Source organism: Nothobranchius furzeri, chromosome 2 (genome assembly GCF_043380555.1).
Source record: "Nothobranchius furzeri strain GRZ-AD chromosome 2, NfurGRZ-RIMD1, whole genome shotgun sequence".
NCBI lineage: Eukaryota > Metazoa > Chordata > Actinopteri > Cyprinodontiformes > Nothobranchiidae > Nothobranchius > Nothobranchius furzeri.
Window position 1 is genome coordinate 50913186 of NC_091742.1, and position 16533 is coordinate 50929718.

General features: G+C 45.5%; 1 protein-coding gene across 1 annotated transcript in view; it reads right to left on the reverse strand.

Annotated features, from left to right (window-relative positions):
- Positions 1 to 16533, reverse strand: part of gria1a (glutamate receptor, ionotropic, AMPA 1a) — a gene marked incomplete in the record, with an annotated part of 156820 nt that overhangs the window by 19642 nt on the left and 120645 nt on the right. The window contains 2 exon segments of the mRNA XM_070546355.1: positions 6744 to 6858; positions 11295 to 11542. Of these exon segments, the coding sequence (XP_070402456.1) occupies positions 6744 to 6858; positions 11295 to 11542 (363 nt within the window).

Here is a 16533-nt window from a genome sequence, read left to right on the forward strand (position 1 = left end):
TGCTTTCATTTCAACTTGAAATTTGCCCCCAAAGTAGCTGCTGCCTTCTGGTCCGTCATCCTTTTGAAAATACCGCAGTGTATTCTGGAAAATTGTTGACTAAGGCTAGGCTACAAGGCACCTCCCGTGTATCCTTGTTCAGCTAGCTAAACGGCTAACAAATGGAGAACACGCCTCGGTAGAACATGAACATTGGAACACGCCTTGGCGGTTTCTGATGAAATATCTCCTAGGCAACCGGGGTGGGACCAAGACATCAAGGCAAGGTTCCTTGGCATTGAGAAACACCCTTAGTCTCTTTCGGGAATATTTCTCTCATCTGATGGCTCCATCTAGTGGCTGACAATCATATCACACCAATAGACTTCACGTTTTTTTGTTTATTAATGTGCTTCTGTAGCCAACAAACAGAGCTAAAATATGTTGTTTACCAGTATTATTCTCATGTCATATTGAGTTTTCACATATTTTAAAGACATTTGTCCGTGAAAAGTTAATCAACTCTGCATCAGCCAAGGTATTCTTTAAATTTGAAGCATGTAAGCGGTAGTCTATAATGCTATTGGTTAGTTCTGGTCAGCGCTCAGTTTCCTATAAGGAGCATAAGTAATGTCCGCATCATGGGTGCCCAGAAGAATGAAAAAAATGAAAGCAAGTCAATGGGGCTAAAACTGCTATTTTCTAATCCACTTTGCCTTACACCCTGAATCACACATATGTTGTACAGCAATTTAAATGAAAAGTAATGATGGGTGTTTCAACCACGTCAGTCACGTACTTTGAGATTTATTAGCTTGTAAAAGTTTGTAATTAGCACGACTACAAAATAGAAATCGGCACATCGCATATGTGACATCACCACATAATCTCCTCTCCCCAAAGTAGCTGCCACTTACCAAATGACATGATTTATGGTGGTTCTTTCCTCCTGTGGAAAGTTAGCTGAACTTACAGCCCTTTTCCCTCAGTTTTCTCCATGTCTGGTTTGATGACGTCACTTTAGTGAAGCGCTTTTGTAGTCCTGGAATTATTTTCACACAAAACCTAAAATAGCATTTCCCCTTGACCAGTGCACTAACCAGTCAGCCAAAAGGACATCCCCTTGGACAAGTAGCCAGGGCGCATGATCAATCGGGACACTGTGACAGGATGCTCACACTGCCACATCCCCACCCCCTTTCCACAAGCATGTCCTCGTGCTCCCGCACAGGGTGCCACAAACTTCACATCCATGGACCTACTTGACAGTACTACTACATGGATCCACCTCTGCCACCACACCGATTTAGCTTCCCATGACATCCCCTTGGTGGATGACGTGCCAGTTAAGCAGCGTTACCGTCGGATACCTCCTTCTGAATACGGTTTAGTGAAGGACCACATTAATCACCTTCTGCAGGCCAAGGTGGTTCGAGAGAGTTGTGGTCCCTATGCCTCTCCTATGGTGCTGGTTAAAAAGAAGGACAGTGGTCTACGCTTATGTGTGGATTGTCATCAGTTAATTAAAAAGACCAGGAAGGACGCTTTCCCCTTGCCATGCATCGAGGAGTCTCTGGATGCCCTGGCCGGAGCCCGCTGGTTCTCCACGATGGATTTGGCCAGTGGGTATAACCAGATCCCAGTTTCTGAAGGGGATAAGCAAAAAACTGTTTTTTGCACCCCTTTGGCCTATTACCGCTGGTTTGTGGAGGGTTTCGCAACCTTGGCTGCCCCACTTCATCAACTCGTGGCTGAGGCAGGGCAGGAGAAATTGAGTCAGAGATGGTGCCAAGGGGTGTTGGTACGTTGGGACGCTATATGTCAGCAGAGTTTTGATGCCCTGAAAGCTAGACTCACCATTGCCCCAGTCCTGGCCTATGCAGATTTCTCATTGCCCTTCATATTGGAGGTGGATGCAAGTTACGACAGTTTGGGCACTGTTCTGTCACAACAGCAAGAGGGTAAAGTGTGGCCTGTGGCCTATGCTAGCAGAGGTCTAAGACCTCCTGAGCGAAACATGCTAAACTACAGTTCTATGAAACTGGAGTTTGTAGCGCTTAAATGGGCGATGACAAAGACATTTTGGGACTACCTGTTGGGCCAGAAGTGTGTTGTGTTTACTGATAATAATCCTCTAAATAATTTGTCCAGTGCTAAACTAGGGGCTACCAAGCAGCCTTTGGCAGCCCAGCTAGCTACCTTTGACTTCAAAATTTGTTACAAGTCTGGCAGAAGTAATAAGAATGCTGATTCTTTGTCCCGTCAGCGGCAGGCTACGCACGCAATTGGCCTCTTTGCTCTGGGGACCTCCCTGCCCAGACCGTTGGTGGAAGCCTGGCAGCCAGATGAAGCTGGGGTGGTTCAAGGGGCTATTAGCGTTCTGTCCCAGCGTAATCAGTGGGACATGAAGAAGCTTCAAGAGACAGACCCAGTTATTCAGGAAGTCACTCCTTTCCTTCAGAGGAAACGGCGGCCGAGCTTTTATGAGCGTCAGCAGTTTTCATGGCCGTCGGGGGTGCTGTTACGCCAATGGGACCGATTGGTGGAACATGATGGTGTGTTGTATCGCCAGCTATTCCGCCCGGACGGGTGGAGTGGGGTGGCGTGGGGGGGTTGGGGTGGGAGGTGCTGCAGCTGGTTCTGCCTGCGGCAGTGGTGGAGGAGGTCTTGACTAGTGTGCATCAGGACCATGGCCACCAGGGAGTGGAGAGGACCTTGGCACTGTTGCGCTCTCGCTGTTATTGGCCCCAGATGGGTTCAGAGGTGGCCCATTGGTGTCAATCCTGTGAGAGGTGTCAAGTGGCTAAAGAGGTGTGGTCCCACTCTCGTCCATTGATGGGCACTTGTTGGCATCACGGCCTAACGAAGTGGTGGCATTGAATTTCACCCTCCTGGAGCCCAGTCAGGATGGATATGAAAGTGTCTTGGTGTTAACTGACATTTTCACAAAGTACACCCTGGCCGTCCCCACCCGGGATCAATGCGCCCAGATGGTGGTTCAGGTCCTGGTGGAAGAGTGGTTTTGTAAGTTTGGTGTTCCAGTTAGAATCCATACTGATCAGGGCCGTAGCTTTGAGAGTTTACTCATTAAGCAGCTTTGTAGCCCGTACGGGGTGGAAAAGTCACACACTACCCCATATCATCCAGCAGGCAACGGGCAGTGCAAACGTTTTAATCGTACATTGCGCAACCTATTGAGGACGTTGCCTGCCACCAGGAAACGTGACTGGAGCTCTTGTTTGCCTCACCTTTTGTACTGCTACAACACGACCCCGCACCAATCTACTGGGGAATCGCCTTATTTCCTTATGTTTGGACGTGAACCTAGATTGCCAGTGGATTTTTTGCTGGGGCGTGTTGAGAGCTCTGTGGGGGGCTCGATTGCTGACTGGGTCCAAGAGCATCAGGCTCGGCTGCAAATGGCCTTTGATTGTGTTGGGAAGTGTTTGGATCTCGCAGCAGCTCAGAGGAAATGGCTTTATGACCAGCGTGCTTGTGATGCGCCCCTAGTCGAGGGGCAGCTGGTGTTGGTGCGTGATTTTGGTGCTAAGGGGCGTCATAAGATGAGGGATTCCTAGTGCTCCACTGTGTATAAGGTCCACCAGGCGGCGTTGTGTATACTGTCGCAACGAGACAAACAAGTTCATCGGTCCTTGCTGAAGGCTGCTGTGGCTATGGGGCCCTTCGAGAGCCCGAGTGTGGCCCCAAAGGCTGATCCCTGTTCTGGGTCTGATTCATCTGATGAGGATTTGTGGGCTGTGGAGGTGGCCTTTTGTCATCCGGGCCCTGCTGTTGCGGCCAGGCCGCCGGGAGGTTTGCCATCAGATATGAATTTGGCCTGTGGTGACACCCTGGGTGCGCCGGGGGATCCCAGTGCTCGCCCCATGGCCTCCGCTCCTGTCCAGCATTTGCCCTGTCGTATGCCCATTCAGAGGACTACCAGGGTCATGGCTGGTAAGCACACTAACGTCCATCATCTTCCTAGGTCGGCTATTCGGTCAGTTCAGGTGTCCCCATGTCCTGGGGCCAGAGCCTTGGCCAGTAGCTGCTTTCTTCCGGCCTTGGTGTTGATTGGGGGCTCGCCGGGACGGCAAGTTTATAAGTGGGGGTGGAATGTGGCAAGTGAGGTTGTCAGTTGGCCTTTTTGTTTCTGGTGTCGGCACAGCTGCACAGTTTTTGGATGATTGACTCGGGGTCAATCAGGGAGCAATAGGAGTGTTTAAAAGTCACTTGTGCTGTGTGACAGGAGAATCATTTGTCCTGAGTCTGTTCATTGAGGAGATCGGGTTTGGCCCCTTGGAGGAGTGGGGGCATGACGTGCTGCTCGTTGTGCAGTATAGGCTCTGAAGAAGTATTGGTTCTCCCCATTTGGGGGTGAGGAGTTGAGAGGCACAGCGTCGGCGTGGAGAGAACTAACACTCAGCCATCGCGCATCTCGTCGAACTCTGGAGGGTTGCTGCTTTGCCGTGATTTCTGGGTTGTATTCCGAGTTAATGAGACGAAGGTGTGCATCTACACAGCCCCGTTTACAAACGGTCTTTGTGGAGGAGGTGACATCCCAGGCACGCAGTTTGGGGACAAGCTCAGCCGATGGTACGGTGACTAACTACGAAGGGAGCCACAGGTTAATCCCTCCGTCCCAACCCTGCTCTCGGGACATATGAACTGAAAGGCTGAATGGGCCAGCGTTTCCCGGAGGGCGAGGAAGTTTAATGGTTTAAATGCATGTGGGATGGATAATTCGTAAGAGTTTGGTGTGTGGGTGTGTGTGTGTGTGCGTGAGTGTGTGCGTGCGGGTGTGTTCGTGTGAGCGTGGAGGGAAAGACAATGAGTGTGTGGTGTCCTTTGTTTTGTGTGTTCTACCAGTTGGAGACGGGCTGTACCTGTTATGCTGAGCTGTGGAGACGTAGTCGTCAGCACGGAGTGGTTGTGCGTGTGTTCGCATGGTGAAGGGGGTCGCTGGTTCGCGATGGGTCTGCCCATGTCTCCAACAGGTCTCCAACTGCAGTTATAGCCTGCTCGCGGCTGGTGATTTGTGTTTCCCTATTTTATGTTATTTACTGTGACACTTTGTTATAAACCTGAGTCCTTTATTACATTTCCACAACTCCAATTTCCTTAGGCAATAACGAACCTGCGTGCTTTGGTAGTATAGCACTTTGTCACACTTGCATTCATTTTTTCATTCTTCCGAGGACCCATGGTGCGGAAGTGACCTGGGCTCCCGATAGCACAGAGGTCTGTGGGACAGGGGGCGTGCTTGGCAAAAAATAAAAAGTAAAGAGACGTATCGCTTACATTATATCACAGTACATTATAAGATAATCACTTTTCCGGATTTCTGACAAATCATACATAATTTCTGAAAGGGGAAAACTCCGGAAAGATACTTTAACTTTTAAACAGCAATAACTCTCTTTGGTCGTGGCAGCATTCAAACAAGTGCTCATCAGACTTTCAAAACCTAAACTTCAAACAGACAAACAAGTAATCATATATATAAAAATGCTTATAACCAGTTGGGTCCCCTTCCTTAACACGTAGAAGTAGAGCCACAGGTTAATAGAATTTTTCTGGTCTCATTTTTTTAGCTGTATTTACTCCTGATGAATGGATGAAAGCTAAATTTAACGTCTAGTAACGTGTGCACTGAATGCATGAGATGTGTTTGCAATTTTCCATCGAGCGTTGGAACATTTTAAGTTATTTGATTGCCATGCCGAACAGTTTCTGTTGATTAAAGCTGAAATCAAACAGGTTTTCCATAATCGGCCCAAATTGCGCTTAATCAAAAAAAAAAGTGATTTTTTTTTCTGAACTTGCATTGGTAGGTGCAGCTCATGTTATAAACGTTTAACCTAAAACCTGTTTTTTGGTCATGCTAGAACTGTCGTCTTATATTTGAACCAGTGCAGTAGTACACTAGAGCCAGATGGAGGGGTTGCTCTGTGCGGCTGGTTTTTAGGAGAGGGTGGGGGCTGATCTGGGGTTATGCTGGGAGGTGTGAGGTGACGAGTTTGCGTTGGAGACTAACCTTTCTTGCAGAGTCGTTGCTGCCACACTCTCCCTTATCGTACCACCATTTGTTTTTCAGTTTGTCTAAGATGGCTTGCTCACTGAGCTTCAACACCGCTAGGTTTACGGGGATTCTTCCAACAGTAAGGGAATAACATAAATAACATATATAAAATGTTATTTTATGCTATTAGAACAGAAACAGAGCAGCAAATGTATCCACACAAACAACGTTCGGCTTGGCTTGCTTTCACATGTAGAAACGCAAAAGAAAAACACATCCCACACACACACACACACACACACACACACACACGTATGTAGCACAAGCAGCATTAGAAATACCAGAATCAAAGTGATATGCTTTAATACTCCATCTAGCTTGGCTGACCTGCTGTCTAAGGCAGTAGATGTGTATTACTATATCACCTTGGGTAACCGGCACACTGCTTTCTCTCAGCTATGCAACTCAAGGTCAATTTAACTTAATATGAAAAGAAAAGGTTAAAAATAACCAGTTTGATGATGTGATCTAAAAACCGAAAACGTAAGAATTTAGTCAAGTTTGTTTTGTTCTACATGGATGTCAAATTCAACCCAGAGCCAAAAGAGTGGCCCTGCTCTTCGAGTCCTCTTCCCCAAACGGTGAAGAGGAGGAGTGTTGCCGGAGAGGTAATGTGGCGTGGACTTGCCGGTTACCCCCCCCCCGCCCCCATTTTACCCGCAGGGTTTATCAAACTGGCTCTGACCTTGGAGTCCCCGCCCCCGCTGCCGCACTCTCCCTTGTCGTACCACCACTTGTTTTTCAATTTGTCCAAGAGGCCCTGCTCGTTCAGTTTTAACACTGCCAGGTTTACTGGGTTTCTTGAAAATAATACGAAACGATAATAGCCATTAGGAGACAAGTCTACGGAACTGAAATCACATGATTGGTCGCATGGTGGTGATTATGACATTACTGATTTGGTATCAGGAACTCTCCTGATACAAAGCAGGAGCGCTGGCTCGGTGGATGTACATGTTAGTGGTGTAGGTTTTACCAAGCAGGGGCCCCAGAGAGAGGCAGAGCATCTATATGGAGATGCCTTGGATGTGGGAGTCTGTCTACAGATGGTAATTTCCTTTCAGATTCATCAGCCTATGCGTTACTATGGCAACTAATCTATCAATATTTAGCTGTAACAGCAGAGACCCACGCTGCCAGAGAACCGCTTTAGCAGCCACTTTACTTCCTAAGTTTATCCTGCAAATAGACTGAAAAGAAATCAAACTCTAGACAGTCATTCAACGCATCCCCCCACTGCTCCGCCTCTCGCTGGTTAAAGTGTCTGAATGTGTTTCCTGTAGCTGACTGGCTGCAGACAAAGATTCTCTCCTCCATCCACAATGCACAAGAAAGGCAGAATTGGGATTAAATGAAAGTCAGAATTCCAAACGGGCACCAGTTCTGTGCTGCGAGCATTGGTACGAAGACATTCTGCTTTTCTCAGCAGCAGCAACAGAAGCGTCTTTATCCCCACACCATAGCTGCAGGAATCACAGTTTCCCTCACGGCTGGTAAAACCTCTGATTTCTTTCTCAGCCCAGTTGGACCGGGACAAAAAGAAAGAAGTCAAAGTGTGCAAACATGGATGGTCTTGACGGGTCACTGGTTAGTTTGGGTTGTTGGTTTGAGGTGAGCAGATGTAACAAAAGACTGCGGACTGTTGGTGGGATGGAGGAAGCAGTCATGAAGGCGATGGCAGGGGATGAATCGAGCAGGAAACACCACATTTGCACAAAGGACAAAACAAATCGAACTTCTGATCTTTGAAGACATTCCTGTAAAATGACGGCATTCCAAAATCTTTATTTACAAAATATAATGTTCAATCAGGCCTGCACGTAGAAAAAGAGCAATTGAGGTTTTAACTCATCTAAACCAAAAAAAAAAAGGCAGGGTATGAGATTCTGACTGTATGACAACCTTGAGAAATGATACTTCTCATGCCAACGTATGCAAAAAAAAAAAAATTATAATTGTCTTAAATCATATTAATCACTGATCTTTAACTTTTTTATTCAATCACAAAGCAATGATAATAAATGTAATCTATGAAGGTCAAGGTCAACTTTATTTATATAGCACATTTACAGTCACGCAGGCAACCCCAGAGTGCTGAACAAGGGTAAAAATGAATAAATAAAATAAAAAATAAATACAATCAAGAACAACTTGCGGTTAAAATCAAGGTAAAATTTAGTAAAAATTTATTTCGTGCTAAAAGAGTATAAGATAAAAACACAAGTCAAATAAAAACAGAGGTTAACCACTCAAGTCAACCTGCATTAAAAGCCAGATCAAACAAGACTGTTTTAAGTAATCCTTTAAAAGCTCGGTTTTGTGTGGTTCTTAGATTCACAGGAAGGCTGTTCCACGGCCTAGGACCAGGCACAGAGAAAGCCCTGTCTCCCCAAGGTTTTACTCCTCGAGTGAATGAACTCATCAGAGACATGCGGGGTGAACAAACATCTCAGCTCTGAAGCCGATCTTCATCCGCGTACGTCACACGTCACGTGATCAGGTAGCAGAACATCCATGTGTTAGGAGATCGTTTTGGGCCGCTGCTGTAAAAAAAGTGAGGCGCGAACCGGAAAAGCTTCTGCCAATCACAATTCGACAACGGATTATGAAAGAGCGGATAACGCTCGAAACGTGCGGATTCCTCCTGATGTAAGAGGTGAGCCTCCGCTTTGTTTTGGTTGTTTTGGTGTCGACATCATCCTAGCGTGAAAAGTTCTGTGACTCTTAAAAAAACTGTAAAAATGCTGAAAAACGCCGCAGCGAAGGCCTTTACTGATCAGCAAACAGCTGGCAGTGAATGAGTTAATAGAGAAAACAAACAAACCAAGTAACAAACAGATAAAAGGACAAAATCACAGCTTCTAGTGTCTCTTTAAAAGACCGGGAAAGTTACGACATGTTAAAGGGACACTAGGTGGCTTTGCTTGCTTTTAGCACCCCTTACCCCCAAATTCCACTACCTCCGCTCCGCTCCGCCCCCGCCTTCCCCAGCCGCTCGCTTCCGAACTCAATTTTTACTGGTCCTCGCTCTACAACGGCTCCGCTCCAGTGCGGAGACCTGAGGTGCGCAAACAAGCATGCGCGGGATTTTTCGAGATCTTGCGATACAGTCCAAGCAATAAACGCGGATGTTAGATCCAAACACCCGTTGTGTGGGAGAAGCATCGGCATGAACTGTTTAATCTGCCCATCATTTGTGTTGAGAGATCAGCAGTGTTTGGATCAACAAAGTGTGTCTACTTTGATAGTGGAAACTGTATTTATGGCTTACTTTTGTGCATTTAAAGTTCAGCCGCCATTGATAGTTGTTAAAAGTTATTAAACCTGTGCATATGAAACAAAAAACGCCTTTTGTTTATCGATTTATTGTGAAATAACGGAAGTTGTGCTTGCTCTCTTTCCTGTTGGGCGGTTGTGATTTCTGTCCATGTACTGCGGAGGTGCTCCGGCGTACGGCGAAAATAGAATCTATCCTATTTTTGCCGGACGGCGGAACGGCGGGCGGCGCACTGCGCCGCAAGGCCGCAGTAGTGGAACGGCTCTGATTGACTACAACGGGACCATTTTTGCTGCGGAGTTCGTGCCGGAGCGGAGGTAGTGGAATTTTGGGGTTAGTGTCGGTTATTAACTTACTGCGGTTGTACCGAAAATGAAACGCATCTTCTCACTGTGCGTTTGTGTTTTTAACACCTTCATGTAACTGCTGAAATGTCTCCTCAGCCTTTAGTTTCTAGACGAGCGATTCATCACTAAAACAAACAGCTGTGTTCACAATCTTTAACATGCAGGGTTCGTACTGGAAAACCCACCATGTCAGCTCCACTCCACTCCACAGCTCTCCCCACAGCAAGAACTGGACCAGCACTCTGAAGTTGCAAGTGTGTTTTTCTGGCCACAGAGGGCGGTGGGGGTCTGAGTGACTTTTCATTAACCATGTAAAGGGTCAATTTAGCACCTACTGGCTCAAGAAAATGATTTAAAAACATGAAAAAGGTGCACAGTATGCCTTTTTCCGACCCTTGCCTAGACGAGAAGGTTTTTAACACATACATGTGTATCGGTCTGCACAAGAAGGTTATTTAATAGCATATTGCAGGCGTGATTGAACCCAAGTGTTCCAGTTCAAAGGTTGTTCATTCATACATGTCATCTAGAAGATGTCATCACTCAAAATGAACACACATTAACAGCACTTCTTATGAATGTTTGTTAGCTGTTAATGAGTCTCAGCGTGCAACATCTGTGAAGGACAAAAGGAGCAAACAGACAGTAATATACATCGCTGAATGAGAAATGAATACAGAGGGAGAGGCAGATCATCTGAGGCATCCTCAGCACTGATGCAGATGTGGAGCAATCACTCCTCTGCTGTAAATCGCTGCTGCTAATGCAGCACGTTTCTGATTCATACAAGAATAAAAAAAATAATCCAATTTGTATAAAATGTAAAAAGGAACGTCTGATAAAAGGTTAAGAAACATTTCCAGTTCGTACCCTGACCCCTGGCTCTCAACCAAAGTCCGAGTGAATCTTCGGGGAGATTGAATGAAATCCTTCAGTGTGGCTCCTTTCATTGAAATGAATGAGGCCTATTAGGGCCAGACTAAAGGCGTCAGAAGCCACCTGCATCTGCGCTCTCTCTGTGTGGTTGCAGGAGAAATAGAAACGGGGAGTTGGTTAAGGTGTGAATGTGATGTGGAACGTCAGCTGCTGCTAGTCAATGGCAGGAGGAAATACGGGAACAACTGTTAGCTGTTACATCCTTTTTTTTAAGGTGAAAAATCAAAACGCAGAGTTTACATTCAAGGCGTGAGCTCTGGCTTCAGTCAAAAAGTAGCCGCGTGGGATGTTGTTTCATTAAAATGCTGTCAAATTTTCCCAATTCCCACCTCAGCTAGTGCTCACAGCTCTGCTCGGAGCATGCAGACAAACAAAAACGGCCTTCAGTCTGACGAATGACCAGGATGTTCATGTGTAATGCGTGAAAGTTGCAAACACAATAGAAACAAAAGTTTGTTGATGACACAGCAAATCATCAAATCAGGGCAGGATCCTGCCACATATTCATGGTTAATGAAATGAATAAATACATGAAAAGATTAACCGCATTTCAAGTTCAGACGCGAGCAGATGCTGTGAAACAAAAGCTGCATGGGTGAATGAGCAGTGGACAGTTCATGCACAAGCATTGCAATAAAGGCGTTTATTCAGCCTTGCTGCAGTAGAGGCCTTTTACCTGAGGTGGGAGCCCTTAGGAGTGGCAATTCCATAACCTTTGGAGTCCAGGTTTCCCCCCACCTTCATCGTGTCGCAGGGTTTCCTCTGCTCGATGTACTCATTCATTGTGGATTCCAGCAGGTAGGCATACTTCCCCTTGGACTTCCTAACTCTCATCTTGCCTTCATCCGTCGTTTTGACAAACACGGACGGGTCGGCCGATTTCATGTACGACCACATCTTCTCAAACACAGCGATTTTTGACCTCTGATGGGCAGAATAAGACAAAGCAAGTAAGATGGGTCAACCTAGTCAACACACTCAAATGAACAATGGGTCAATAATTTTTTTAATGAAAACTAATTCAACACAAATATTTGATTTTAGATCAAGATGAAGTATAATCAGAGTGCTGCAATGAAAAAAAAATTTGCTTTTCATCCAGAAAATAGTGGTTACAGAGATTGTGAGCCAGGTTAAAGTCATGTTATACATTTTATTACTTTTCATTAGGGATACACAACACACCATTATCAATATTAGTATTGGCACCTTTTAACATATCAGAACCATGCCCTTAGTTAAAAAGGGGGACCGCAGGGTGTGTTCCAGCTACAGGGGCATCACACTCCTGAGCCTTCCTGGTAAGGTCTATTCAGGGGTTCTGGAGAGGAGGGTCCGTTGGATTGTTGAACCTCAGATTCAGGAGGAGCAATGTGGTTTTCGTCCTGGCCGTGGAACACTAGACCAGCTCTATACCCTTAGGGGGGTCCTGGAGGGTGCGTGGGAATTTGCCCAACCAGTCTACATGTGTTTTGCGGATTTGGAGAAGGTGTTTGACCGCGTCCCTCTGGGGACCCTGTGGGGCCCTGTGGGGGTACTCTGGGAGTATGGGGTACCAGTTCCTCTGATATGGGCTGTTAGGTCCCTGTATGACCGGTGTCAGAGCTTGGTCCGCATTGCCGGCAGTAAGTCGGGCTCGTTCCCAGTGAGCGTTGGACTCCGCCAAGGCTGCCCTTTGTCACCGATTCTGTTCATAACCTTTATGGACAGGATTTCTAGGAGCAGCCAAGGTGTGGAGGGCATCCGTTTTGGTGGCCTGAGGATCAGGTCTCTGCTTTTTGCAGATGATGTGGTCCTGTTGACTTCATCAGAACGTGATCTTCAGCTTTCGCTGGAGCGGTTCGCAGCCGAGTGTGAAGCAGCTGGGATGAGAATCAGCTCCTCTAAATCTGAGACCATGGTCTTGATTCGGAAAAGGGTAAAATGCCTTCTCCGGGTCAAGGATGAGGTCCTGCCTCAAGTATCCCGGGGTCTTGTTCACAAGTGAGGGAAAACCGGAGCGTGAGATCGATAGGCAGATTGGTACTGCATCTGCAGTGATGCGGGCATTGTACCGGTCTATCATGGTGAAGAGAGAGCTGAGTCAGAAGGCGAACCTCTCAAATAACCGGTCGATCTACGTTCCTACCCTCACCTATGGTCATGAGCTTTGGGTAGTGACCGAAAGAACGAGATCGCGGATACAAGCGGCCGAAATTAGTTTTCTCCGCATCGAGGAGCCAGCTGAGGTGGCTTGGGCATCTGATCAGGAGGCCTCCTGGACGCCACCCTGGTGAGGTTTTCTGGGCACGTCGAACCGGGAGGAGACCTAAAGGTAGACCCAGGACTTGTTGGAGAGACTATGTCTCTCGGCTGGCCAGGGAACGCCTAGAGATTTCCCCCTGAAGAGCTGGCGCAAGTGGCTGGGGGAGAGAGAAGTCTGGGCCTATTGGCTTAGGCTGCTGTCCCCATGACCCGACTCCGGATAAGCGGAAGAACATGGATGGATGGATGGATGGATGGATGGATGGATGGAGAACCAGTCAGATGAGTTAAACTGGGCTGTAATTAACAACCAATGTTTTATTTTCATCTTGTTGTCATATATAACTTTTAGGAGGGGTGTTAATCATGTGATATTTGTTTGCTCGTGTGACATTGATATGAATGCAATACAAACTGAAGCAGGGGAGCAACGTAGGCGCTGTGGTTAATTTTAGGCAGTGTCTAAAGAGTAGGGAGATATGTGTAGAACAGGGGTCACACACCTGGTGTTGTTCCCAAGAACCCTGTAAGATGCTGTCAGGCCTGTTTTAAAGATAAAACAATTCACTGCTCAGCTAAAATATTGGTAACGCTTCCTTTTACAGTCCTCTAATTACTAAGTACCTACATGGTAATTACATAGTAAGTTAAAGTGTATTATTGTGTGATTAAAGTGTATGATTGTAATAAAGTGTAGTTATTGTGCAAAGCAGTATTTACTGGGAATGATTAATAAAAATAAAAACTAGAAATGAACTGATGTTACATGGTAATAACGGTTTAAAAACTGAGAAACAATTATACACTTTAACTTACTATGTAATTACCATGCAAGTACTTAGTAATTAGGGAACTGTAAAGGGAAGCATTACCAAAATATTAATGCATGCTGCAATTTTTAAAAAAATAGCACTTAATGCCACCAAAACATATGGTGGCTGCTTACTGAATTGTGGAATCTACAGAGGAATAAGGCTAATGACTCACACAATGAAGATCTGGGAGAAAGGGATGGAAGTTAGGCTGAGGTCAGAAGTCAGCCGTTGGGAGAAGCAGCGTGATTTGATGCCAATAAAGAGAGAGACTACTGAAAATGCTATTTTTGCATTAAGGATGCTGATGGAGAAGTACAGAGAAAAGCCAGAAGGAGATACATTGTGTCTTTATTAGGGATGGGTACCTTTGACATTTGAATCGATCCGGTACTAATTCCCGGTACCTACGAATCGATACCGGTACTTAACGGTACCAATTTTCGATACTTTTGAGTTTTTAATATTTTTAATTCTCTTTTATAATTAAATATATATTTTTCTCAATATATAACCATATTTGATAAATATCACGATAAATAACATACAACTGTTTGTATTTTAACATCGTCCTTGTAGTTTTATAAGCTGATAATTAAACTGAAGCAAACATCTTTACTGTGAACTAAATTTACTGCGTATCTTCATTCCTTTTGCAATCTTTTTTCATTTGAATTTTTCCTACTGGGAAGTTAGAATTTCCAAGGAGAAAGCGAACGCACCATTAGATGATAACAATGGTGGCAATGGAAGCTAACATATCAAGCTAACGTTATCTTAAACAGTTTATTTAGCTGCTGGAGCAGATTAAAACGATGATGCCTCACACTTAGATTGTTGTCACTGGTTTCATCTTCACCCAATCACCCGTCGCATTTAGTAAAGTGAAGCCAAACTTTAGAGTGCGTTCATGTTCTTCTAGTCAGAATTTCGGAGTTCCGAGGAGAAAGAGAACGCACCATTAGTGGAACGGAAGCTAACAAATCAAGCTAACGTTATCTTAAACATTTTATTTACCTACCGGAGCAGATTAAGATGAGGATGTCTCACTTAGATCGTTGTCGCTGGTTTCATCATCACCCAGTTACCCATCACATTTAGTGAAGTGGACCCAAGCTTTAGCGTGCGTTCTTTCTACCATGCTGCTCTGTTTACAACTCGCTCGCAGCGACCGATGACATAATGCTCTTGCGCATGCGCAGCTGTCTAGGCAAGTTCTCGTTGTGAAGGACGGGTACCGAAACGAGGCACCGTTTCAAATGAAGTGAATCGGTGCACGGTCGGTACTGTGGAATTCGGTCGGTACCTTAAAAAGTACCGAATTCGGTACCCATCCCTAGTTATAGATAGAGAAGAGCTGTGGCGCATGAGGAGGTCTGGAGTGGCAGAGAAGTATGTTAGAGTGCTGCAGAACATGCATGAGAGCTATGAGACAGCAGTGAGGTGTGCTGCAGGAGTGACAAAGGAGTTGAAGGTAGGACTGCATCAAGGATCGACTCTAAGACCCTCCTTGTTTTCTTTGGTGATGGGCAAGCTGAAAAATGATGTTAGACATGAGTTTCCATGGACTTTGACGTTTGCAGATGGCCGTGATCTGCAGTGAGAGCAGGGCGGAGGTGGAGGAAAAGCTAGAGAGGTGGTGTTGGAAAAGAGAGAAATGAAGATCAGACAAAGAGAGACAGAAAACCTGTTTGTAAATGAGGACACAAGTGGAAGGTGATGTTACTGGGAGGAGAAGCAAAGAAGGTAGAGGACTTTAGGGACTCCGGGTCTGCAGTCCAAAGCAAAGGAGAGCGTGAAAAGGAGGTGAAGAAGCATGTGCAGCCGGTTGGAATGGGTGGAGAAAAGGTGTGATCTGTGAACAAAGGGTTTTGGTAAGACTGAAGGGACAGGTGTAGCAGACCAGCCATGCTGTCTGGTTTAGTCAGTGTCCACGAGGAAAAGGCAGGAGGCAGATGTGAAGGTTGCAGAGCTCAAGATGTTGAGCTTCTCTTTGAGAGTGACGAGGATGGATCAGGAATGAGTCCACCAGAGTGACTTCTGATGTTAGATGTTTTGGAGATGAAATCAAAGAGGACAGACTGAAATGGTTTGGACATGTCCATATGAGAGACAATGATTACACTGTAGAAGAATGCTGAGGTAGAGCTGCTAGTCAGGAGGCTGAAAGGAAGACCAAAAGGAAATGTATGGATTTGGTGAAAGAGGACATGAAGTTAGCTGGTGTGAAGAGGATGCTGAAGATGGGACTAAAAGGAGACAGATGATTGGCTGTGGAGACCCATAAAGGGACAAGCCCAAAGAGAAAGGACATTTTTAAAAAAAAATCTCCATTGCATTTATAGTAATTATCTTTAGGGCCACTGAAAAGAAACAGAATTCTGACTTTTTTCTCAGGAGTTTGACTTTAATAATCCTGAGGAAAAAAGTCAAAATTCTGAGAAAAGTCAGAATTCTATTTCTTTCCTTTTTTCCCTTTTCAGTAGCGCTGATCCTCTTCTGTAATTAGAATTTGAAAATGATCTCGATAAAGAAACTTAAAATATGTTCATTGTGAATAAAGTTTAAACAGACCTATTGTAGCTGAAAGGTCTGTCATGTGCACACGGCGAAACTTACTTTCTACGGGTAAAAATGTAATGGTGGCATTGATATTTAATTGTGTATGGGTCGACAAATAATCCAACCTAAATTCATATTCATAGATGGATGTGTTTATAAATTACATACAATGGTGGCCTGACATAATTTAGTTGCAGAAAGGGGGCAGACTTGCAGCAACAACGAGACTCCAGGTATCTGCTGTGGGTCTGGCCCAAGCTGCTGCAGCTACCTTCAAATAAACACGGAATTTCCTTC